General features: G+C 43.5%; 12 protein-coding genes across 12 annotated transcripts; all 12 read right to left on the bottom strand.

Moving 5' to 3' along the window:
* Positions 1-399: 399 nt before the first annotated feature.
* TM35_000351540 (uncharacterized protein) lies at positions 400-2,532 on the bottom strand (the record flags this gene model as incomplete). Its single annotated transcript, XM_029029207.1, has 1 exon — positions 400-2,532. One exon carries the CDS (start codon positions 2,530-2,532, stop codon positions 400-402), a length of 2,133 nt encoding a protein of 710 aa, XP_028879476.1.
* Positions 2,533-2,866: 334 nt separating this feature from the next.
* On the bottom strand, positions 2,867-5,839 carry TM35_000351530 (uncharacterized protein; the record flags this gene model as incomplete). Its single annotated transcript, XM_029029206.1, has 1 exon — positions 2,867-5,839. The coding sequence occupies one exon, from the start codon at positions 5,837-5,839 to the stop codon at positions 2,867-2,869; it is 2,973 nt and encodes a 990-aa protein (XP_028879475.1).
* Positions 5,840-6,262: 423 nt separating this feature from the next.
* TM35_000351520 (uncharacterized protein) lies at positions 6,263-7,918 on the bottom strand (the record flags this gene model as incomplete). The annotated part of the gene is made up of 1 exon (XM_029029205.1): positions 6,263-7,918. One exon carries the CDS (start codon positions 7,916-7,918, stop codon positions 6,263-6,265), a length of 1,656 nt encoding a protein of 551 aa, XP_028879474.1.
* A 460-nt stretch (positions 7,919-8,378) lies between these two features.
* TM35_000351510 (putative WAS protein family 3-like) lies at positions 8,379-10,181 on the bottom strand (the record flags this gene model as incomplete). The annotated part of the gene is made up of 1 exon (XM_029029204.1): positions 8,379-10,181. One exon carries the CDS (start codon positions 10,179-10,181, stop codon positions 8,379-8,381), a length of 1,803 nt encoding a protein of 600 aa, XP_028879473.1.
* Positions 10,182-10,597: 416 nt separating this feature from the next.
* TM35_000351500 (putative 60S ribosomal protein L10) lies at positions 10,598-11,239 on the bottom strand (the record flags this gene model as incomplete). Its single annotated transcript, XM_029029203.1, has 1 exon — positions 10,598-11,239. One exon carries the CDS (start codon positions 11,237-11,239, stop codon positions 10,598-10,600), a length of 642 nt encoding a protein of 213 aa, XP_028879472.1.
* A 281-nt stretch (positions 11,240-11,520) lies between these two features.
* Positions 11,521-12,072, bottom strand: TM35_000351490 (putative nascent polypeptide associated complex subunit; the record flags this gene model as incomplete). The annotated part of the gene is made up of 1 exon (XM_029029202.1): positions 11,521-12,072. One exon carries the CDS (start codon positions 12,070-12,072, stop codon positions 11,521-11,523), a length of 552 nt encoding a protein of 183 aa, XP_028879471.1.
* Positions 12,073-12,631: 559 nt separating this feature from the next.
* On the bottom strand, positions 12,632-15,013 carry TM35_000351480 (uncharacterized protein; the record flags this gene model as incomplete). The annotated part of the gene is made up of 1 exon (XM_029029201.1): positions 12,632-15,013. One exon carries the CDS (start codon positions 15,011-15,013, stop codon positions 12,632-12,634), a length of 2,382 nt encoding a protein of 793 aa, XP_028879470.1.
* A 540-nt stretch (positions 15,014-15,553) lies between these two features.
* TM35_000351470 (uncharacterized protein) lies at positions 15,554-16,327 on the bottom strand (the record flags this gene model as incomplete). Its single annotated transcript, XM_029029200.1, has 1 exon — positions 15,554-16,327. The coding sequence occupies one exon, from the start codon at positions 16,325-16,327 to the stop codon at positions 15,554-15,556; it is 774 nt and encodes a 257-aa protein (XP_028879469.1).
* Positions 16,328-17,178: 851 nt separating this feature from the next.
* On the bottom strand, positions 17,179-19,170 carry TM35_000351460 (Pescadillo; the record flags this gene model as incomplete). Its single annotated transcript, XM_029029199.1, has 1 exon — positions 17,179-19,170. One exon carries the CDS (start codon positions 19,168-19,170, stop codon positions 17,179-17,181), a length of 1,992 nt encoding a protein of 663 aa, XP_028879468.1.
* A 430-nt stretch (positions 19,171-19,600) lies between these two features.
* TM35_000351450 (metalloprotease-like protein) lies at positions 19,601-20,704 on the bottom strand (the record flags this gene model as incomplete). The annotated part of the gene is made up of 1 exon (XM_029029198.1): positions 19,601-20,704. One exon carries the CDS (start codon positions 20,702-20,704, stop codon positions 19,601-19,603), a length of 1,104 nt encoding a protein of 367 aa, XP_028879467.1.
* Positions 20,705-21,607: 903 nt separating this feature from the next.
* On the bottom strand, positions 21,608-23,380 carry TM35_000351440 (uncharacterized protein; the record flags this gene model as incomplete). Its single annotated transcript, XM_029029197.1, has 1 exon — positions 21,608-23,380. The coding sequence occupies one exon, from the start codon at positions 23,378-23,380 to the stop codon at positions 21,608-21,610; it is 1,773 nt and encodes a 590-aa protein (XP_028879466.1).
* Positions 23,381-23,798: 418 nt separating this feature from the next.
* TM35_000351430 (putative tyrosine phospatase-like protein) lies at positions 23,799-25,277 on the bottom strand (the record flags this gene model as incomplete). The annotated part of the gene is made up of 1 exon (XM_029029196.1): positions 23,799-25,277. The coding sequence occupies one exon, from the start codon at positions 25,275-25,277 to the stop codon at positions 23,799-23,801; it is 1,479 nt and encodes a 492-aa protein (XP_028879465.1).
* Positions 25,278-25,370: the final 93 nt, after the last annotated feature.

Raw genomic sequence — 25,370 nt, 5'->3', positions numbered from 1 at the left:
AAAAAAAAAAAAAAAAAAAAACGATACGCATGGAAGTGGAATAAAAATTCATGGACGAATAATCACAGCGAAAAAATAAAACAAAATAAATAAATAAATGGACTATCAAGAACAATAACGATAATCTTGTTCAACAACAAAAAAATAAATATGAGAGAGAATATATATATATTCTTGGGGGTGCTTTACCTCAATGCTCAGAGTTATACAAGGAATAATCTACCTTTCCTTTTCGGAAATTCTTTCCCCCCTTTTTTTTATTATCATTGTTGAAATACTCTTGATATATAAATATATATATAAATATCCTTTAATTATTTTTCTTTTTCTCCACACCCCATCCACCTCTAATTCTTTTCACTATACGATATAATACGAGAAATATAGTTCAGCAGTCCCTTATGACACTAAGCCAACTTTAGTAGACACTACCAGCTTGTGTCCAGCACGGTCTACAACGAAAGGTACAACGGCACCACCGACTAAATTAGAGACTTCATGCTGAAATTGCCGAAGACTCGTTACAGGCTTACCGTTTATCCTCGTGATGAAATCATGCGGCTTTATACCAGCATGTGCAGCTGGTCCTGTCACACTGATAACCAAAACTCCATCTTCATACTTTGAAGAGACTCCATTAACAACAACGCTGTCAGTAGCTTCAATACCAATGAAAGGTTTACTTCCACTATGACCTGCCCCAACAATGTTGTGGTTTTGCGCAGAGACAGGAGTTGCTGTCATGTTGATGGAACGATCTGTTGATTGTTCCTTTAACCTGCGCTTTACATCAGAGTCATTTGCATTCACTGTCTTATTCTCTGCGTGTACATCATCTAATAATTGTTGCAGCTTTTCTCGCCACTTCTGGAGGGATAATACAAATAAGGGTATGATAGTGCGCAGAGTAGTTGGGTGACTTGTTGGTAAGTAAATACTTGTTGACAAAAGAATAAAGTCATTTTTAAGTGAAGCCCCAACACCACCACCACACATTTCTCGTCCCAATAAAGCTCCTTCCATTAGAAATTCATATACAGAAAGTCTCACATTTGGATCGCGTGGAATAGCTGTTAAAAGAGTAGAGTACAAGAAGAGTCGTTCCGTCGTTGTATCAAAAGTTACCAACAAAGTGTATTGACCATCAACGCTTAAAACACATGTGTTATTGTCATCAAATTCTAATGGTTTCTCTAATCCAAGATCTTGACTCATATAAAGCATGTTCTGAATAGCATTTTCACGTGCATCATACAATCCAACATCTTGGGGTAAAACACTGTTATCATTTCCTGTCACCTTCATTGCATTATCTGTAACAAATGATTCTCTTTTCCCAGAGTTTTCAACAGATCCACATAATGGGGATTTGTATTCACTACCCAAAAATCCATTTGGGTATTGATCACTCCTATTATTATGTGGACGTTCTTTTTCCTTACCCTGATATTGTTGTTGTTGTTGTTGTTGTTGTAGGGTAGATGACTGCATACTTCCACTGACATTAAGTCCAAGTGGAAGAATATGACCATTGATGTTATGATTCTGGTTTTCAAATTGGGCCGCTTGTATAGATGGTGGTTGACTGTTATTCCATTCCATCATAGATGCAGCCTGCTGTAGTTCCGGTGGTGGTGGCATACCCATGCGGTCATAATAAAGGAGACGATTCTTCTGAGAGACAAGTCGCTGTAACGCCAATTCCTTTCGATCACGCTCCGCACTTAATAATTGCTGCTCAATCTCTATTTCTCTTGCGCGGATATTAACTTCACGTTCTTTGGCACGCTGTTCGTATGCCTCGCGTTCCTTTTCAAGACGTTTCTTCTCCGCTTCATACTCTGCACGTTGTTGTTCTAACAATGCTCGTCGTCGCTCATTATCGAGTTTCTGCAGTGCGACTTCCCGTGCAGCCTCTTCTTCTACTCGGAGTTGTTCGCGACGTGCAGCCAAATCAGACGCCCGCTGTGCTGCTCGTCGTGCCTCAAGTTGTTGCAGTTCAGCTAAGCGTTGTTTTTCTTTTTCTGCCAACTCCTCCTTCTCCCGCACTCTATTCAACTCCCGTTCTGTCATTTCCTTCTCCCGCTCAAGTTCTCTCTTCTTTCGCTCCGCTGAATGTAACTGATCCTGCAGATCATTTATTTTTCGCTGTAGCGTATCATCACAGGCGACGGTATCTCTGCTTAGTCCAACCTCCTGCTGTTGGATTGTTTGATACTCCAGGGCCCGCCGCCGGGGTGAGTTAAAGGAGGCGGTGTGATTTGTTGATGGATCCACATTATGGCGGTGTTCAACTGTGAGTGTAGAGCCGTTGGTGATCCCATACGCAGCGCATGCCTCATCATCATGATTAAGTGGTGTACTGTTGAATTTGATGATTTGATCTGCTGCGGGAATTGGACAGGAGGAGGCTGCTGCAAGACACTGTTTTAAGCGTCCAATCGTCAGTCGACCAACCTCACCCTTTATGTTAAGACGATACCGTTTTCCATCATCTGGGTTAATAACTGTGAGGGTATTGTTACCACTCATTTCCAGCGACAATGGTGTGTGTTTCTGTGTAAGCGTGTTTATTAGTGAAATATTCTCTTCACAACGGCTGATGCTATCCCCATACAGCCCCTTTTGTGTCTAATTTACTATAAAATTCACTACTATACTGATAACTGAAGTAGATATTTAAAGAGACACGAAGAAAAGAAAGAGAAAGAAAGAGAAAGAGAAAGGTAATATTAAATTAAGTCAACAAGTCACACCCACATGAGAAGAATTATTTCTATACATTTTCCCCCACCCCACATTAATTTTTTTCTCTTTTACTTTTGTTCAACTAAATGTCATTGATATCTCATTCTCGTAACCACACTCAACGCCTTATGAGAAATGCATCTAGTTGTTGTTGTATATCATTTGTGAAACAACATCCAGTGTGTTGACTACGGTAACTTGTAGAATGGAGCTCACCTAATGGTGGCGGTAGTGGTAGTGGTAATGACGATGATAGCGAAGAGTTCTCTAACATACGCGCCAACCGCCGTCCTTCACGTGTGAGACCAATAGCTGACCACAAGGGGACCGTATTAACAATAGGTACACGAAAGTACTGTGGAAAACACGATATAAGAAGAGGAATCATTGCAGGATCACCCATATTATCACGAATGTACGCACGACTCGCCGGACGCAATGTCTGGCGAAGTGAAGAAAAGCAAAGGCAGTCGTCATTGCTATGGTTACTACTCTTATAATTATCACCCTTGTTGTTATCATTATCATTTTCATCATCATCATCATCATCAATCTCAAGACCAATCTCCTCAGCATGACGTTGCTGCTCACGATGGAGACAAGAGAGAATTTCAAGTACTAACATTGCAGGCAAAAGTTGCCGATACGCAAGTGGAGGTTCTTCAGGTGTTGCACGAGGTCGAATCAATGGTAACCGCATATTTGCATTATTAGCATAAAAACCATCTACGTATTTGTTAAACACCACAAATCCTGTTTCTTTTCCTTCATGGTTTCTGTTATAGTTAGCTGCTTCACCATTAACAATATCATTATCATTATTATTATTATTACCTCTACCATAAGGGAAGAACAAACATCCAATACTTTGAAGAATTTCTTGCTTAAATAGCTGTGGTACAATACCTTGTATCTCATTAAGCAACGTACTTTGCAACTGTTCATAGTGACGTGTGGAAAAGCACCGTAAAATATGTTGAACAAAAACAGCATCAGCACATGCTCCAGCTGGGTAAATGACACTTGTAGTAAGAGGGGTACTTTCTTGTGTAGATAATGTTACTGCTGCAGTTGCCGCTCCCATTACAGCTGCAGGTCCTGTTAATTCATCATAAACCGCAGTATGTATAAGAGAGAAGGTGCGATTCCATATATCTTCTTCTTGTTCTTTTTCCTCGTCACTGTTTTTGCATTCAGTAATCTCAGCATCTGAGGATAAAACCCCATCTTTGTATTTCCACCAATCGTCTGAACGACGTGTTAGCGGTATTCCATCTTGCTCGACCTGTAAATCCACCAGTAAAAGGTGTTCACATTCCCTTTTATTCTTATTCTGGTCTAACGTCATCGCTGTATTTCGTGGGAGAGCCCGTCGTCGAAGAAAGAGAAGACCCACTTCCGAAGAAAGGTTGTTACTCACATTCACATTCATACGGTGTTGGTGTTGTTGTTGTTTTTGTGGTCTTAATCGTTCGTCCACTGTTGGAAGTGGACGTCCCCAGCGCCATTCCACACCCAAAGCACCGAGTGCAGAAAGCAATAAACCCTCACGGCATCGAACAACATCGTTGGGATCTAAAACTAAAAGGGGAGCCAAATGCGGGTGTGTCTCAACTGCTCGATCACGCACTGCAGCGAAATCTACGAAACCAAGATAATCATCACCATTCTCATTTTTGCTTTCTTGAGAAATATGATATTCTGCCTTTCCCTCTTCTTCTTTTTCTTCATTGGTTATTGTTCTTTTTGTTCTTGGTACTGATTCTGCTACCGGAATAAAGTCTAATAGTGGTAATAATTTCTGTGAAAGTCGATAACGCTCCATCGCAGATGGTGCGATAAGTCTTTTTCCCATGTGCAACACGGTATCTTTTTCATCAGCAATCAAATGGCTAGTCGTATGACTGAATGGAGGAGTTAATGATGCTGTTGCTGCGCTTGTGATATTTCCAGAATCCATATTTCCTTCTTTACTGGATGAAATCATATCACTTTTCTTCTTGTTTTGTTGTTGTTGTTGTTGTTCTTGCTCCGAGAGTGTTGTAGTTAAAGAAGGATTTGACACTATTTCCTTCTTCTTCTCTTCCTCTTCCCCTCCAAATGCAGTCCCCTTTAATCGAACCATTGCGCCTTTTTTTATTAGTACAAACACATCTTGCTCATACACCAAGAGTAAACGCTTGACATCACCAGCGAGATTGTGGCGTATAAATGCAGATGCGGATGGACTAAGCGACATGCGTCTAATAATAGCCAGCGGCACGCCTTTTTTTGTGTCACTTGTTGAAGATTCAAGTGAAGAAAGAAAAACAGCGATATCAAATGCCAATTCCCTAACCCCTGGTTTAACACGAAGAACAAGATTATCTTGCTTATTACACAATTCCTTTTCCCCATGTTGTGGTATGCGTGGAGGAGGAGCTAAAGTGAAAACGCCACAACTCTGTATGCGACTCGCGAGACGCTCTCTGTTTTTTTCTGCAGACGGATCATCACCCACTAAATGTATGGTGGGAGTCCCAGTATTAGTACCACTATTGATAGAAAACAACCGTAGAAGAAATGATTGAAAGTGTTCCTCAATGAATTTTAGTGGTACAGGAGGATAGAATGGTACTTTGACCCCAGATTTATCCCCCTCTGCTCCTGCTCCTGCTCTCGTTGTTGTTATTTCTGTTTGGCTAAGCAAATGTTTCTGATAAGCAATGAATACCTCTGATAATGCGGTAATTATCCCCTCCACATCGAAGAGTGGTTGATTTGCTGCTGCCAGCGGTGAAGGCGGGAGTGTTGATTTCATTGACGAAGATGAAACTGAAGGCCGCTGCGGTGGTGGCATCATGCGCTTCACAGATGACACAACCGGCCGCTTCACTCCCTTTGATGCAACTGTCGCATTATCTCTGCCAATAAACTGTGTGGAGTTGTGCCGCATGTGTGTAGCACCAACCGATAACAGGGCTCTTCCATAACGCAGAAACACTGTACCAGTACTACTACTAGTTCTAGTAGTTCTAGTAGTAGTAATACTGCAGTACCGACAACAGTCACCTCGCACCATTGGCTGCAAAGTGAGTGGGAATCTTTTCATAATTCTTCCCTTACTCTGCCACCCACACTGTGAGATCAGAGTAGGTGTGGGGTTGCGAACTCAGATACAGGAGAGATCCGCTACAACAAGAGGAAAAAACAAACAACAACAAAAACGTATGCAAAGTGAGACAAATAAAAAGGCACGGAGATACATAAACAGACGGACGAAGAAGAACTGCAATATCGCAAAGGGCATCTCAGACGAATAAGAGAAAAGAAAGCGAAATGTCATCATCAATAGTAATGAATAATAGACAATACACAATGAGAAAAACAAACAACCGGTTTGGTGCACCTCACTGTACTGCACTTCACTCCACTACAACACAAGAGAAGAACAACAACAAGAAAAAAAAAAATAAGAGAAGCAGGAAACTCTTTTTAGCCGAGAATTTTTGCCGTCACACTACATAAAAACAAGTCAGCAGACAAGGACTTCACACAACACTGGTGGGTACGGCTGCTCCTGTGCCTCCACTACAACTACTCCTGTTCCCGGTGTCTTTAATGATATCGGTGGTGGTTGCGTTGTAACTGGCCGCAATGGCCACAGCAAGTTCGCCGGCGCTCGGGCATCGCAGAGTTCGAGGCCTTGCTGCAACGAGAACCATCCAGACTTCCACGGCACCAACAACACACTGAAAGAAATTGACCCTTGTGGTTCAACAAGACCTAAAGGAGAAAACAGAGGTCCGGCGTATACAAACGATGGTGCCAACTGTTCTGGTCGCACCCGCAAGGCTAAATCTACACGTATTGAAGGATCATAATTGATAGCAATACACTCAAATGTCATCGGTTTTCCAGCCTTTGGTGTTTCCGGCTGCATACCTATTACAAACATTTCTAGTGTTGGTTGTTTTGCAAGACGTCCAAGCCGCAAAAGACTACTACATTCTGTTCCACTATCACCATTAGGGCGACGCCATTTCCACTCCACGTGTCCAAGATCCGTTAAATTTGGTGGTGTCACAGACGGAGATGCACCGGTAGATCGATGGCATAGGGCAAGAGAACGAATAGTATCCGGTTTCACAAGGAGTTCAAAGTAATAGTTTCGCCTGTCTTTTGGACGCATATGCAGGTCTTCTATAGTATCTGCTCCACCACCTGCATAACGCATGCGAAACGCATTCGGATCTTCTTTTCTCTCTACGGCAGATTCAGGCAACCACTTGGGTGAAGAAGAGCGATCACTTCTTGCAGATGTACGATGTGGTGGTGGTAAGACTTCAAAAGCCTCTCCACTATGTAATTCTACGCTTGTAATAGCTAATGGTACCGATGATGTATTTTGTAAACAAAGAGAAAGAATATATTTTCTTGTAGGCAAATTGATATTTGACATTACTTCTTTAATAGTAGTTTCTGTGGCACGTAATGGATTAAGTGTATCACGCTGATGATGAGTCAAAATAGGAACAATTTGAAGAGATCTATGAGCCTCTGTGATAGCTCTTTCCGCCTGAAATCCTGATGACCACGTCAAACGTTTTGTTTCATTTACAATATCAAGATATGTTACTACTACACCCAGAGTATGTTGTCCTGGTTCTTGCAGCAAAAACTCCACCTTAAATGATGCATTCCCTTTACCCTCCAAACGAGGGCATTCGTAATTAACTAGTGGTGTACGCTGCTGTGTCGGATGAAAACACTCAATGCGAAAAGTCAAAGAAGAAAGAGGGTAGGTTGCAGCGTTGTGAAAACTTAAAAAAGCTCTAAAAACTTGACCTACAAAATGTTTTCCAATGGTCGAAGGCAATGAAAGAACAGATCCAACACCACATGTAGTTAATGCAACTGCTTCACTACGTCGTCTCTCAGAAGGTGGAGCGGATGCATCTGCAAGAGCTTTAGAAGGGTAGTATAGAGGATTAGCGAGGACATCAAATAAAATATCACCTTCTTCTACCAGTTCTGGGGCCGACTCCTCAAATAATTCTGGCCTTCTTAATACTGTTGCTCGTACTGAAAGTGGACTTGCGAGCACAGCAGGGACGTAACTGGTCGCAGAGTACACTGGAGCTGGAGCCCCACTACCCGTTTTATGCTCCCCACTACTTACAGCCGGCATGTAACTTGACTATGAGATTCTGTTTTTTTAGATGGTTGGGGTGGGTAGGTGAGTGGGTAAAAGGAGAAATGAGGTAAAAATAATAAAATAAACGAGTCTATGTTACTCGTATCTACTGGTTTTATGTGTAAAAGCATGGAAGAAGAGAGATTCAAGAGAAAAAAAAAATAAAACATATTAAAACTGTTTTATTCTTTTTTTTTGCAAATTTACTCAACTCATTCTTTAAATCAACTAATTTCGATACCAGAGACTTCTTTTTCTTCCGAGAAGGGGGAAAAAAAAGAAGAAAAACACAAATGACATTACAGATAAACGCTAAAACCCATTCGCCCTACTTTAATGCGTAAACTTTTTGCTAGATAATCTTCAGCATTTTTGAGTGTTTAAATTTTACACTCCCTGAGATTGTCTCCTCTTACTCCTTCACCCAAAAAAGATCAGATGGATGACAACTAGGCTACCAATCATCATCATCATCAGGGACCTGCAACGGGGGTAACTTACCAGGAACTGGAGGAGGAGGGGGTGGTTGTGGTGGTGGAGGCGCTCCCGTCATCGTCTTTGGAACGGACTGTGACGGTGTTTCTTTAGCAGTCTTTGTTACCCTTAAAGGAGAAGATGGAGGAGTGTCATCATCGTCATCTGAGTGCATCCCAAGAATACCTTTACGACGATTCGCAAGAAGAGACGACAAAGCGTCCAAGTTACTCTTTGTAGCCGCCTTTTGCACCGGTCGATTCTCGTTTTTGGGCACTGTTTTCACAGTAGCCGATTTCATTGCTGGCGGTGGAGGAGGAGGAGGTGGAGGTGGAGGTGGGGCGGGAGGAGGATTCCCGAGCATCGGGGCGCTCTTTGCCAGTTGTGCTGTCGGTGGCGGTGGTGGGGCGTTTCTTGTTGTTGTTGTTGGTGGTGGTGGTATCATTCTTTGTGCCATCGACGGTGGTGCTGGAGGTGGAGGAGGAGGAGGAGGAGGTGGTGCGCCTAAGTTCTTCCGTGGTGGTGGTGGAGGTGGTGCTGATGGGCCGTTCGGGTTTTTAAAACCAGGAGGAGGAGGAGGAGGAGGTGGTGGTGCTTTACCTCCGGGTATTAACCCTGGCGGTGGTGGTGGGACTGTAAGAACACCAACAGATGAGATGGCACCGGGGGGTTGTGGCTTTGCAGATGGAACTGCTGGGCTAGAGGTTATGGTTAGTCTCTGTTGTTGTTGTTGTCGTTGATGATGAGTTCCAGCACGTGATGGAGCCCCGTTATCTGTAGCCACATCACTTCCTTCACCTAGTCGTCGCTGCCAACTGGGAGCGATGTTATCAGCATCCTCTAGTGTGTATGCGTGCCAAGCAACTTCGGCAATACCTTCTAGTGGTAGATCCTCGGGAAGGTCCTCCATAAGGTTTGCCACCTCCTCCATAAGTGGAACAAAGGCGTACTCATCCGATGAAAATCGTGTCATGTAATCACGATGTACATCTGCAGCTTCACCAAGTCGTCGTTTAGTAGCCACAATACGTTCTTGTCGTTGCTGTGTCAATATATCAAGTTCATGATACTCCTTGTAGAGGTTTTCACGAGTGTTGAAAAGTAATAGTGAACTTACACTAGTAAGATTTTGTGGGAGCCTCCCCAGTCCCCTATCCACACCGCTATGATATCGCCATGTCGCCGTCAACGGCATTACACCAACTAACTCTGCACGCTGCAGTGGATGTTGTGGTTTTATCGGTCGCTGCTCCTCCGCTGTTCCTTCAAGACGTCGTATGGGTCTTTGATAGAAATTTACCCGCTCTAAATCACCACGTCGTTGCTGGTGTTCTTTTTCATTACTACCGCAACTAGATTCGTCTTCATCTCTTTGCGAAACTTCTGAATCGCTGTCCGATGTTCCAGGAGGAAGTAACGCGGGTACAACATGTTGAGAGTGTCGAATGAATTTTCCTCGTAATTCCCACGGAGCTTGCACGAGTGGTATAGTGCGATGCCGACGGGTTGGAAAACGAGCTTTACTCTTCACTACCATCGCTTCACGACGACCCTGCAGTTGCTCAACACGTGTGGCACATGTCTCAATACGTGACTGAAGTTCTTCTAGCGTTTCACATGACTTCTGCACCGCAGATTCAATATTACCAAAAACACGTTCACTCGTTCGGTTAAGTTCTTCAAGGGCATCAATGACAGAGAGCATCGTTGTACATCCACCATTTGTCAGCGGTACAGGCACTGCATACCCGTTTATTGTTGTTGTTGTGGCATCACTGTACATCGATACTAGTTGTCTTGGGCCAGAAACCACAGAACCAAATTGTAAACTCTGAGTAAAGAAACAAAAAAAAAAAAAAATCGTTATTTTATCCCTGGTCTACTGTGAGACACAGAAATAAACCACTCTCTCACTCTTTTCCTTTTGAAACAAACACACCAGACTCACTTAGAGGAATCTGTGGAGAGAGGTGATACAATCTGATAAAAACACACTCACAGGAAAAAACAAAAAAAACAATGGAAGAAAAAAATAAAATAAAATAATGTACAAGATCATAAGAAAAAGTAAAAAATTGGACAAGTTCCCACAACAAATAAAACGTAGGAACAAACAGTAAAAAAACAGATTTTCAAAAAAAACACAAAAGGAAAAGAAAAACATCTCTGGCTGTTGTGGTTCATTGCATTCGTTTACGCTCAAGCCATCAGGTTCTGCTGAGTGATCTTACCCTTTGGTGTGATCAGCTTGACGTGGATACCGCGTTGCTCGAGCTTGCCAGCATCGCGCAGTGCCTCATACTCGGAGCGGAGGATGTCTGTGAAGCCCCAGTACTTTGATGTCACAATAATCTGGCGACCAGGGAACTTCATCTTGGCGCGGCGGAGGGACTCCAGAGCCTGTGGGATGAAGGTCTCCTTCGTGCGCATGGAGAGCAGAATCTGACCAATGCGGACACGAGCGCAGGTGCCGTTGGGCTTACCATAAGACTGGCGCATACCCGTCTGCAGACGATCCGCACCAGCGCAGGAAAGCATCTTGTTAATACGAACAACGTGGAACGGGTGAGCACGGATACGCATGTGGAAGGCCTCCTTGTTGGCACGCTTCACCATGTACTTGTTGGCCTGAATACGGGCGGCCTCAAGAGCCTCTGACGAGATCTGCTCAAGTTCGCGGGAAACAACGTGGATGCATACAGGGAACTCGTCCACTGGGGCACGGCGCTTACCAATGTCGAAGTTACGGATCTTTGGGTCAGGTACACCTCGGCAGAAACGCGACTTTGGGTACGGCTTGTTCTTACAGAAGCGGTAGCAACGCGAGGGACGGCGAGCCATGACGGAATAGGTCTCACGACAAACCACTTTCCAGAAAGAAAAAAGAAAAAGAGAAAAAAAAATAATAATAATAGTAATGAAGCAACAGTAGAAAATCACTGCCACCCCTTCACAAGAAGCACAACTATGCCTTCAAGTGCGAGTACAGCTTCATTAGGTAGTAATCAATCGTTGTAGTTTTTTTTTTTTTTATATATATAAAAAGGTACGTTCAAATGAAATTATAAAAAAAACGATCACCAATGTGACTTCGCCTTGCAGCTTTATTGATTATAGTGTTCTCACATGGTAAGCTCCAGAATGGCGTTGACGATGTCGCCGTTGTTGTTCTTGAGAGCGCGAATGGCACCGGCGCGGTCTGTGTTAGCCTGGGTCATCACAACATTGATCTCCTTCTCGTCCAGGTTGCCGATGTCCTCGTCTTGATCAGCCTTAGCTTCACCAGAGTCGGCAGTCTTTTCAGGTGCAGAAGCGGGGGTGTTTGTGGCACCGACCAGCTCCTCAACGTTCGCGTCTGAGACAACACCAGAGACGGCGCGGGCGGCGGCCTCCTGAGCCTCTTTTGTGGATTCGCCGAGCTGTGCCTCACCAAAGACAAGGAAGGTGTTTGTGCCAGGGAAGCGGTAGAGCTCTGGCTGGTTTACCACAAAGGACATAGACCCGTGCTTGGAAATTTGCACCTTGAACACGTTGGGCTCAGGCTTCAGTCCCATCTTCGCCATGGCCTTCGCATAGCGCTTTGACTGCTTGGCGACCTGCGGCACTTCGGCGGCCTCGAGGGTTGGGACCTCTTCGTCTTCCACTGGGGGGTTCTGGACCTGAGGGGCGGACATTGTGGGCGTGTAACGGTGGGTTTAGTTTGCTGGCAAAGCACTGCGTAGAGAAAAAAAGAAAGAAAGAAAGAAAGAAAGAAAGAAGAGAAAGAGAGAGGTGCAGAAGTAGAGAAGTACAGAAAGGTATCTAGTTACAGTATCCTTGCGAACAAGGAAGAAAACAAAAAAAAAAGAAAAAGAAAAACAACAAGAACAACAAAAGAAAGAGAGGACGCAAAGAAACAAAGAAAGAAAAAGAAGAACAATGAAAACAATAACAGCAGAAAAAAAAAAAGAATCCCACGCCTCCGCTATACTCGCAAAAATTCCAATCCCATACAGATAAACGGCTTCACATCATATTATTCCACGTTTCCTCCAATGGGTTTCATTGCAGATAAAGAAGAAACGTTTCTGGTATTCCAATATTTAGACTCTATATTTCTCCAAAAGAGGGAAAACACAATTCTGACTCCCAGTCAACAAAGTGAGAACAGTGAAACATTCATCAGTGAATCCTAATTCACAGACTCTTTTACGGAAATATCAAAACAAACGAAGAAACAAAGGGAAAAAAGGCCTATTGATTGGAACGAGGACGGCTAGAGGTCTTTGAATGTTGCTTCTCCAAATGAGGAGATCTACCTAGTGACTTAACTGCTGTTGCTGCTGTCACCGCCGTTGTGGTTTGCACGCCTTCTTTTTTATGAGGGGTTTGTTTTACAACTGGAGACTGCAGCCGGGAGTTGTTACTTTGTTGTCGTCGATGTGGCTCAGGAGATTTGGCCCCTGGTGCGATTACCTCGTTGTTTGGACGATTCAAACGCTTGGGATTACCGTCCAGTGTTTTATTATTATTACTACTACTACTACTATTACTAATAACACCATGACCAGGTGGACGTTTAACATGAGAAGAATCAGGGGTTACTTTTTTCCGAAGTACAGGTGAGTTTCCTGCTCCTCCCTTTCCTGTCACCTTATCTGAAGCAAGAGTTCCACGTTTCGAGACTGGAGGGAAAGTATATGTAGGGGAAATGACGGGTCGTGGCGTTACTTTGGGTAAATTCACTACAGGGAGAGCTGCAGGACATTTTTCAGGAGTGTCACTCTCAGAAACATATGTAACAGCTGCACCTCCATCAACAGCAGCAACTGGTATATCATGGATAACATCATGAACGTTATCTTTAAGGTACTGAGAAATATCCTCCACCTTCAAACTTGGTGGTTCTTTTGGATACATTGCTTCTTCATTTGAAATTGGCTCATTGAATGTGGGTTCAACATATTCACCATTGTCACTGAAAGGTGCATGTATTGGCTCTCTTTTTTTCATACTATCATCAGAAGCTTCATTTTCGGAGGGATGTCTTTCCAATTCATTTTCTGTTAAGGTCTCTCTAACATCTTGCATAGGTTCGGATATCTCTTCAGACACAACAAGAAGAGTAGTATCAATTTCCAACGGGTAGTTTTCTCTTGGTTCTTCTTCAAATCGATTCTGATTAGGCAACAATGTTTCCTCTTCGTTATCTCTCGCAGGAGGTATTACGTTGCCTTTATTTAGATTTATCTGCCCATGCAGATGCAACACATTTATATCAACTGTATGACCTTCTTCTTCACCAACTTCGCGTGCACAATTGGAAAGATATTCATAATTCCACAAACTTACAGGAGGGCCATACGATACTCCAGAAGGGCTACGGGAATCGTAAGTAGAAAATTTAGTTCCTGATTCTGACGATGTGTGACGCCACCTTTTGCCACTGTCACCAATCAATATGTTTAAGTTAGAGGAAGAAGCCATTTCAGCAGCAAGATGCTGAGCAGCAAGAGACTCTTCATTCCACCTTATATCAATCACTTCTAGAGATTTGACATGTCCTACCGACTTTTCTTTACTCTGTTCAATAAGCTCAATCATACATTTGCGCAATCCAACGAGGGACATATTGTTGTGTGATAGATTTATATGACGAAGCGAGCTGCAAAAAGCGAACTGCATCGGATCAGGAGGAGGCAAAACGATATCAGTATTCTCCTCACCAGCAGGGATAGAAAAAGTACTATTATTATTATTATTATTATTATTATTATTATTATTATTGGTTGTTGTTGTTGTTGTTGTTGTAGCAGTAGAAACATTAGGTGGGGGGCAAACAATTATACGATTCCCACCGCTTACTAGCCCTTTCGCTGTTGGTGAATCTTGCAGACTCCTTGAACGGATTGAGAAAGTTGAGTGCTGTCCGCACAAGCGTGATACCGCCGAGTGATGATGTATTGCACGTCCCATGTGATCTGTAATGTCCCGAACAATCCACGGACCACTCACATCATCCAATAATCCATGCTGAAGATCCACAAGAAAAAGTTCATGTCGTAACTGAGAATTCCCTTTACTCGGTGTGTTAGGACGTGTTCTGACGAGATCGCTCGGCATCTCCGTATCATTAAAGGTATTTATACCCTTATCCATCATACTTGCAATAGCAGGGTCCTTAAGAAGGAGGACAAGTTTAGAAAAAAAGATAGAAAGACTCTGTGTAAACACATGACGCTGTTCCGCCGAATACAAACGTTGTCCTATACACACAGATGGGTCTACGACCAATCCAATCCTTCCTGCGCACTGTGTGCAGCGCATCTCTTCATGTAGGAAGAAGAAAGAATTTGAATCTCGGAAATCAAGCATAGTGAGGGTTTCTGGGGTGCATTCAGCTACCAAAAGTCGAAGTGGTGCTGCAGCAACCGTTGGAGACAATGCAGCACTATCAGATAACGCCATAAGAGTTTGTGGATTAAAGTTATTCCCCTCCACAAGTCTTAACTCGGTATATGTGGATGAAAATTCACAACATCTTTTTCCTTTATTGTATGAATGCGGTTGCTGAACCTGTGAAGGATCAGGCATTGGAACACAAGCCCGCAAAACAAGGGAAAGATCGTTTCCCATAGTTAAATACTCCTGAAAAAAACAAGAAAGAAATAACTATCTACCAATAATATCCAATGATTTTTCTTTTCTTTTTATAAATATTCTATTCTTTCTTTTTTTTTTTTCCTTTGTTGTTTGCTTATTCCCTCAAAAAATCTTTTTTACTTTCCTTTATGACCACCTCTTGACTATGTATTTGTACTTAAAACGGGTATGGTGTACTACCTTTGGTATCCAGAGATTCCCAGAGGAGAGAAGATTAAAGGGCAGTTCGTTCATTTCCCAAATACATACAGATACAAATACATACATATATATATACATACATATACATCTTTTTCTTTCTTTCTCATACCTCTTATCCTCACTCAAAGAAAAGAAAGGAAATTCTTCACTCTACCAAATGTATAGGGTACTTGTTTTCCAACAACAACTGTGTGTACATTGAACCTCTCTTCTTCATGACTCAAAACAAGCAAACGGAATAATAATAACAATAATAATAAGAGAAACCAAAAAACAAAAACAAAAACACATACATACATACATATACAGACACTAGAGAGCGTATTTGCGTTCCGTGAAGTACGTATGGCGGCCAAACCGCGAGCGTCCTTCAACTGGTTCCACTGGCGTCTTTCCATGTACCGTCATGGTGCAACCTGTCTCAGGATTGCCTGTGTATAGTGTAATAGGCTCATCTGAGAGGTAATCATTACGCAGTTCATCAATAACAGGAAGTTCTTCCTCACGGCAATGCGACTTGTGGTATGTACTGAGATAAACATTATCACCATCTGTTGACACACTCGCACGGAGTTGTTGTTGCTGCAGCTGTGTATCTTGGAGTTCCTTCTCTGTACGTGCTGCGTCAATTGCCACTTCAAGAAGAACACGACTACGTACACCCATATCAGGACGCCTCAGACGTTTTACGTCAGCGTTTTCCTCACAGAAGTCATGACGTTGTGTTGTCTCTAGAAGTCGAAGATGTGGATTACGTGCATCTGCGGTGAGATAGGGAGTTGATTGATAACCTCCAGTGTAGCGACCACGGGTATCCTCGCGTATCACATCGAGACTTGCCTGCAGTACCGCCGTGGTGGTGAAGGTGTCCGCCTGCACGGTGCCGGGCATCAGGGACGGCTGTGTGAGGAGATCATCCTCGAGCGCCTTTTCCTCCTGCCAGTTTCCGCAGAGAACTTTACGGGCGTGATGGGCACCATCATCGTGGCGAGCTCTATTATACCGTTTCTCCTCAATCCACGTTCCACCGGGGCTGCACGTGTCAATAGGAACGTACGGCTTGCGGCTGCGACCCAAAGATGCCATATTATACACTTTTTCTTATTCTTTTAACCTCTAGATTTTCTCTTCTTGTTTTTTTTTTTCTATCTTCACCACTTTGTTCAGTAGAAATGACGAGCAAAAAAAAAGAAAGAAAAAGGGAAGTGAGGGGAAAACAAGTGGTGCGCCCCAGAAAAAATCAGAAGCATGTTTTTTTTATTTTTGTCCTCTTTTCTTCAAACAAACACACACACACACGCACTTTATCGTATTTTGACTTTTTTTTTTTAGTTATCAAGATTCATTTACTAAAAAAAAAAAAAAAGAAGAAACAAAGGAAAAGGGAATAGTTTAAAACTTTTTTTTTTCTTTTTTTTGCTCTTGTTCACCTTTTTTTTTTTCCCTTCTTAAAGAAAAAGAAAATCATCTCCTATTTTCTTCACTTTGTATTCCGCTTCGACTCTGTTTTTTTTTTTTTTTCTTTTTTACTTTCCCTTTTCTTTTTTTTTTCCTGGTCGCACATGGGAAGGAGTTCACAGGTCCAATCCCTTCGCTCCCAAACTCACTATTCCTGTACTCTGCCTGCATGCTTCTCATTTGCTCTCTCTCTCTCTCTCTCTCTCTCTCTCTTTTTTTTCTCTTTATTTCTCTTAAACGTAATAAAAACAAGAGCAGTCATCATACACAGATAAAAAAGAAAAAAGAAAATTTGGGAGGGGAAAAATAAAAAACGGATTTAGGAGAAAGGGCATACACGACCAATAATGTACTGCAATTCATCACTAAATCGTCGTTTGCGCTATCCCAACCATAATCCCACCTTTCCCAGATATTTTTTTTCTTCAATTTGTGTGTGTGATGAACAGCGAGGGTTATTGGCTGTTGTGTGCTGTTGCTCATCGCACCCACTTTGGCAGTCGTTTGTACGGGTTGGCGGCTTTCTTCTCTTTCAGTTTGCGACCATCCGCGGCTGCTGCTTCGCGTCGTGCCTGCAGGCGTTTGTTCACAACGCCACTGCCGTCTGCCTTTGCGGCAATACGACCTTCCTCGAGTTGTTGTGCCTTTGCGGCGAGCATGCGTTCGCGCCGTTCGCTTCCCTGCACGACGCCGTTCACCATCTTGTAGTAGCGCGCGGCCTTCTTGCGTGCGACCTGCAGTTGCATCTTCCGCGTGGCGGCCTCCTGCCGTCGCACCTCCGTGAGTTTGCGCTTCAGCCGCTGTTCCTCCGGTTGTGCCTGACGGCGGGCTTCGCGGGCCTTCAACTGCGCCTGTCGCCGGCGGGCCACCACCTCGTCTGTTGGGGCGTTCATCATATTCATCTCCCGCTGCTTCTTCACCTTCAGCGCCGACAGCTTGCTGCGCTGCACATTCTCCGTTACTTCTTCCTCCTCCCACTTGGGGCGACGGCGGGCCTCCGCGAGTTCATCACCAGAGAGCGACACATCATCGTCCGCATCCATCTCTGGTAGTGCCACGTGCTCGTCATCACTTGCCTCATTTTGTAAGAGTAGTTCTGCCGCCTTTCCTTCAGGATCCACAGGTGTATATTGGGGATTAATAAGAGAACGGATCTCATGTACGCGTTTGGGCACATAGGAAACTATCTTGGGGTGATTCTTCTTCGCCTCTTCCACCGCAGCAATGTCCTCTGGATTGTTTGTAATGGCCACTGTGAAGGGTGAAACGTGTGGTGGAAGTTCCTCACCAAGGCGGTATCCATTAGGTGGAAGCAGCATACGGGCATTAAGACAATCAAAGAGGTATTGCGGTTGCACATACTCAATTCGATCAACACGATCAAATCCAGGCGGTAATGCAGGACGGTCCACTACAAAATGTGTGATGTTTTCTGGTGCATAAGCTGTGGCAACTCGACCACCGCATGCTTCAATTACGAGAGCCGCATGTTTAAAAGGGACTTCACGTGATACAAAAAATGTCAAACCTTCAAAAATACAACGAACTTTTCGCAATTCTTCTTGCATAAGTTCGGCTTTGCTATAGGCATCCTTCTTGGCACCACTAGACTCCTGCACAGTTTCTTTACCAGCTGTTCCGAAATCTTCTGCATTTGCGTTAATTTCATCATCCTCAGCTTTCTGTTCTTCAATCATATCACGTTCAAGATCGTGCTCTAGCTTAAACAGGATAAAGCGCATAAGTTCAATATAGAATTCAAGAAAACTGAGGGTAATGTATTGTTGAATTCCAGATGGAAACTTGTGTGCATACTCATGTGGACATAACCAGCGAACACGTTCTCCACGTACAATAGCTTCATAGTAGTATCCCTTAATAGAGATGAATCCCTTTGAGAGTACACGGGCCCGTGCCACATAATGCGACCACCGTTCACAGACTTCCTGGGCGCGTTGATGCAAACCCGTTGTGAGAGCGTGGTGTGTCTCAATGGTAGACTCACTCGCTACCTCTGGTCCGAGAAAGGAGTAGAGGGCGATCATGGACATGGCGTCATCAATATCCCGAACTGCATCGAGAAAGAATGGGTAGCGTTCCTTAATGGTTGCCACCAGACTGTAACGTGGCTTCACCTTACTGCTGCGGAGTGTCTTGAGGTCCTCTACGAGTCCCATTGCCTCAGCGCGGCGAACTTTCTTTTCCCACGCGCGGTGTGCCATCATACGCTCAGCGATGTGATCCCGCACCAACCATTTTATCTCGCGTGCGAGGTAGTACTGTTTATCATTTCCGCTCTGCTTCTGTTTACTGCGGGCGAGGGCGCGGGGGTAAATACCCTTAAGGATGCAGAGACGACGGAACTGAATAGAGTCCACCTGCAACATGCGTGTTGCCTGCATACGCGTGACGAACTTCTTGCGGAGGCGCTCCTTCTTCACGCGCTTTGCCCATACTTGCTTGCGGTGCATAGTGATTTTTGTTTTTACTTCCTCACCGCGGCTCCTAGCAGGATTTAACAAAAGTGTAAAAAAAAAAAAATAAATAATAATAATAATAATAATAATAATAATAATAATAATAATAATAATAATAATAATAATAATAATAATAAATGCATTAAAAGAGTTAATATAGATCAATACAAAACAATTCACTTTCATTCTTCTTTTTTTTTTTTTCTTCATCTAATGTATCTGAACTTGTGCACATGTATGTTGCACTTTCCTTCTTTCATCTCAGATTCATAAGATTGAATAAAAAGAGAAAATCAATGAATCAAATACAGTGATGCTTCCCCGTTCTGCTACTGCAGCTGAGGCCCCTAGCAACTTTGACTATTTTCTCCTTCTCTCTCTCTTTCTCTGAGTACCATCACCATCATCATGGGAGTTTTTTTTTTTATCCCGTCTTTCTTTCACTTTCATTCACCACATTCTCCTCCACTTTCATCTCTTCCTCTTCCATCTCCACTTCCATCTCTTCTGTCTGTTGCTCTTTAGTTTCACGCATACATTGCCTTGGATCATCTTCTGTATCACGTGTTTTTTCCATCCGCCATTGCTCTCGTTGTAATTCCTCAAGTGCGGCACTTTCAATACGCATACGACGTTCATGCTCACATCCTGGATAAATACCATCTTCAAACTTACGATCAAGGAGCTGTGCGTCCTCTACATTATCTGTAACAAAAGTATAGGGTGGAGTAAAGGTGGTATACAAGTATGTACTTCGAGCTTCCAGTGATGGATAGTCATCTGACCAATCACTCATTGTACTAAATCCCTCTAATGGCACTACATGGTTTGTATCAGGTATACGTCGGGTGAAAAGAATACCATTAAGATGATCGAATTCATGAAGAGCCATTCGTGCCCGCATTTTATCAAGCATAACTTCAAACGGACGCCCATCAGCATCAATAGCCCGCACTCGTACGGTTATTGGTCGTTCAATATAATGCATTAGAAAACAACAACTAGCACATGGTTCCCATGCAAAACATGTTTTTCCTTCACGTCGAAGTTTCGCTAACCATTGTGCCTCTGCTTCTATAAAGGAGACCCCACTCTTTTTCGCCGCTTCTTCAACCTCCAAAGCATCGAGATTAATAGGATTGATAAAGACTGTACCATCAAAGAGGGTGAACATCTGCACATTCCACCCAATTTGTGGAGCACAGAGAGATGGGTATTGATAGTAATGCCGTGCTGCATGTACGCGTTTGATCATATCCGCAAAGTCACCACGGCGAACGTGTTCGGGTGGTAGTGAGTACTGTTTACACCACAGTGATCGGGCAGGGAGTTGCACAATAGGGTGCTCAACGTACACACTACTCCCTGGTGTGTAGGCGCTATTGGAATCTTTCCCCTGTGCTTGATCGTAACTACCTGTCGTGCTGGATGAGTTCATCCGCACAGCACCGCCAAACACGGCAAGTCTAACACTACGCCGACGAATAAAGCAATTTCGCCGAAATGCGCTGCATGTTCGAGTCAACATACAAAGAAGAGTACCACCTAATAATAAGCAAAAAATAAAAAAAATAAAAATAACAACAACCAGAAAAGATTAATAATATATACATGTATAGTTTGTAAGTGCAGCAACAACAAGAAAAAAAAAAATGATATGAGACACACCTGTTTGGATTGAACAATGTATTTTTTTTGTTTTTTTTTTCCTTTCTTGCCATATCATTTCTCTCATAGAGTAATGATGACGCCCTGTGCGTACAGATAGATGCATGTACATACATACAACACACTGAAAAAAAAGATACATACAAATACACAGACCCAACGAATCTGTAGTGGCGCTAGGCGTAGTGAAGAAAAGGGAGAAATGTTAACTTGAATTGGTACAGAAAAGTACAGTTTTTGTCCCATCCTCTCTCTCTCAGAAGAGAAAAAGAACAGAATGAGACGAGACAAGAGTATTTGAGCAATCGTAAGAAAGACAAGTGGATTAGATGGTATCTGAATGTTTCTGAGTCGAGAGAATTAAAAAATAAAGAAGCTAAAAGTATCATTCAGAGTTGGTGGATAACAAGTACCGAGACAACAAACACGCTTGTAGTGACTCAGACGATATGTAACTTGTCTAAATTTTCCACTAGTTTTTTTTTTTTTTTCTTCTTTACACTTACTTTTAATCATTCTCCATTCTTCTCTTCCCATTCTTCGTCCTTTTATTCTTTCGTTTTTCGTTTTTTTTTTTTTTCCGTTCTTTTTTTTTTTTTTTTTTTTACTATTCAAACTTTCATTACTCCCTTTCGCAACAAAAAATATGATGCGCTGTACCATTGCGTTACAGAAAACGTAAAAAAAAAAAATGTTCTCCAGTACACATACATGTAAAGTAAACCCTCATATGTTTACATTCTTATTATGTCTAACTTCTCGTTTACGCCCAAGTCAATATATTATGCATTTGAGGTGATCTTAACTGCGTGCTTTGTTTAACTACACGTGGTGATTTAAGAGGTCGTTCATCACCAAAAACAATGTGAGAAGCCGTGATGGAATGACCTGGTACACGAGCACGTCCTGTTCGTATGCGGGGCGAGACCAACAAATCTTCACTTTGCCGATGATTCCTTAACTTCTGATGATGTCGTTCTTCTTCTTCCCACATAGCCGATGTTGTATATGAGCCGGTTTCATAAGAAGAACTTACATAAGACTCTGTACCATCATTTCTTCTGTGACTACCCCTACCACTATCACTTCTTCGTGATGAATGAGAATGAGGTCGTTTAGTGTTTTTCACAGATGGTGAAGAAGTAACACTGCCACAAGAAGAAGAATTGTGTCGGCTGCTGTGGTGACTTGAACCGTGATGTCTTCGTGTACGATTAACCCTTGACTCTTCTTCTTCACCAAATGGAGCGTTACTCCTTCGCTCCATAGAACATTCACTTCTTGTTTGACTTCTCGTTTCACTTCTTGTTTCACTTCGCCGGCTCGAAGTCTGTGACCTCGTGCTTCGTGGTTTCGAACTCCGTGGTCTCATAGTTCTATCTTCCTCTTCATGACCATATGGATCATTAGAAGGAACAGATGCAGATCGAGATCTTCGCATCATATGCTCACGTCGTCCTCGAACCCCCAAAATATCGTTATCTCCTCCTGCTGAGTGAGTTCGCATAGCATTTGTGAATCGAGCTGATTGCTTCCTGGGAGGCAAGGTTAGTTTTGGTTGTGTTGCTTCAAATGCCTGCACTGCTTTCATTGTACGTACCCCATGTCGAGGTGCAATTTCTCCGCTCAATGGCTCCCGTGCAAGAAGATCTCTCCCCAATTGGTCAGATGGGTGATTGGGCACCAGGCGTGTACCTCTTCGTGGGGAGATAAACCGCGGGTCGTTAATATTTTCTCCAACTCCATTGCTATCATTTCCACCGAAAAGCCAGAGAGCAGATCCACTCGCATTACAATGGCGGTGACTGCGCCCCCTTGCTGGGGACTTTGTTTGGTCCTCTGCGTTAAGCAAGAAGCGCGCTATAGTGCCAAGTCCATCCTTCTTCTTATCAGACGTTGGCTTTTTCTGCGGTGTCGGTGGTGGAGGAGGATCAAAGATGTGACTTTGGTTCATCTGCTTCCATTTTCCAGGTGTGATGTGTTTTGAAATGGGAACTAGCTCAGGATCCACGCGGTGTTGCGTTTCGTACAGAAAACGTAAATCATCCTTCTGTTTGAGATCCAGTCGATACATATCCGGTCGAATATCTGTCAAGGATCCCTTTTTACGCAGTAAATGTAACAGTTCATCATGGGAGACAGCCTTTCCTCGCTCCTGTGAATAATCTCTACGGCTACGTGAATTCTCTTGTCGTCCGTTAGAATTTCGGAGAGGCGTAGCTTTCATCTGTTCAGAAACGGGGCTTTTCGTGAAGGCTCTGGAGCTGCCGCTCCCGGAGCGTCGAGGATGATATTTATCCCCCATGCTGCCGTCGCTGCCACTTCTGCTGTGATGACGTCCACTTGTAGGCACAGCATCACGGCCACGCTCTTTATCGTTCAAACCTCCAGAATTACTCCTTCTCTGTGCCTGACGTTCCCCCGAGTCGTTTCCACCACTGCGTGAACGGGGAGAAGCTCGCCTCGATGAGTGTAGTTGCGGTTCTGCCAGCCCACGGCCAGATCCACCCGAGCTTCTTCGAGATTTGTCAGACATTATAAGTTACACAACTCTTCTTTTTTTTTTGTTTTGTTAAGCGAGAAAAAAAAAAAAAAACGCCAAAAGATTTATATGGTTATGTAGAATAAGGGAAACAATAGTAACAATAATAATAATAGTAATAACCAAAAGAATTTTCTTGTTTTTTTTTGTTCCCTTCTGTAGGATTTGTAAGCGTGCCTTATTATGGATAGGTGTGCTTCTCTCTTTACACGAACCTTTAAAGAGAAATGATGAAACGAAGAACGACACACATACACAATTTATCCATGTTGATGCACGAAAGTGTCAAATAAATGAGAGGAGTGACATTTTTTTTTTTTTTTCGTTTCTTTCTTCTTGCACTACCAAAAACAGCATTTCCAGAGAAAGAAAAAAAAAAAAAAGTAGAAGCATATACAGAAAAACACCCATCTCACAGTGAGTTTCGACGTCTTGGCTTTTTGATCGAATTGTTCGATTCAACCGGAGGTCCCTTTAAACCTGTTTCCACACCGACGAACTGTAGCTGCCGGTTCGAACGTGAGGAGTGTTTCGCCGCACTAGAAGAATTCAAGGTTCCATCGCTAGCACGACAGACCGATCCACCCGTCAATCCACAGTGTGCGACATAACAAGAGTGATGTGGGTTATTTGCGTCATCATCGCCGTCCCACAGTGATGCGGGTGCGGGAAGCGGTGTGCATCGCCGTGTTGTCGCACGGCTCGCAGCTGACATTTCGCTTACGGATCCCGTTGTGGTGGTGGCCGGGTGCGTGAAGGTTGTGTTGGTGTTGATAGTAGTGGTGTGTGTATTGGCTGTTGGGACATCCCACGCATCGGAGGGAATTCCCGTGATGGTCTCGGCGGCGGCCCGCAGTGAAAGAAACCGCACATCAACAGCGGCCGGCCGGTCCACCGGCACTGCGAGCATCGCGTGATTACGGCCACCCAACGGTACTGCAGGGGTTATGCTCGGCACATCCACATACGCCACACCCGCCTCGCTACTATTGTTGTTGTTGTTGTTCGTACTATTATTATTATTATTGTTGCCACTACTCTTGTTGCTTTGACGGGTGGGCGTGACAATCACGGTGTGGAGCGGTGATGTAGTGGCGGCAGAGTTCCCATTGCTGCCGTGGGACGGGGCGGAGGTCTCGGCATCCCGCAATAGTGATGGGAACTTCAGGCGGACACCCACGTTGAGGCGCTTTGGTTTCCCCGACGCATCATACCAACGGCCCTTCCAAAGCCACGGCGGGATTTGTGTTGGGACGAGAATGGGACCACTGTAATCAGCAATAAATGCCACCTCATCCTGCACAGTCCTTGCAAACCGCTGGTACTCCAAGTGACTGGAGTTCACATCCCACTGCTGAAGTTTACGTAATCCCATAATGGCCAGACCAACAACTTGGCGACCGTCAAGGCAGTGAATATATATTGGATGTTTTTCTACGTTAATTAGTATTTGAAGAAGTTCGTTCATATCTGTTGGTAATAACTGTGCCTCACCCTTGTATCGCTCAACTCGAATATGACGCAAGGTTATACCCTCTGCATTGGCAAAAGAACTCAGGTCGTATGTTGGTTCTTCTGGTGTCAGTGACACAATGGTACGCAATTTCAGATCATGTAGAAAAGGAAAGTTTCGCAGAGTAGGGTAAGCACCCCGATAGACTCCTTCTTCCACAACGGCAAACCGAAATGGTGGCACAACATCTAGGAGGGCGGGATTAATCAATAAAGTGTCTCCATCTGTAATGGGATTGTCCTTTGTCGTATCTGCACTAGTAGTATTGTTATTATTAGTAGTAGTTGTCGTACTGGTAGTAGGAGTAGTGGTAGTGGTAGTGGTAGTGGTAGTAGTAGTCACACGATCTTTTTTTGCTGACGGCGTCAAATTAACCATACCTTGATTTGCACCTCACGACACGCGTATGCGTGCCTTCTCACTGTTGTTGCCTGCAGCAAATACAGAGAGAAGATTCCTTACAAAAAAAAA

This window comes from Trypanosoma theileri (assembly GCF_002087225.1).
Source record: "Trypanosoma theileri isolate Edinburgh chromosome Unknown TM35_Tth_35_V1, whole genome shotgun sequence".
Taxonomy (NCBI): Eukaryota; Euglenozoa; class Kinetoplastea; order Trypanosomatida; family Trypanosomatidae; genus Trypanosoma; species Trypanosoma theileri.
The sequence above is the reverse complement of the archived record's forward strand: the minus strand, read 5'-3'. Positions and strand labels throughout refer to the sequence as shown.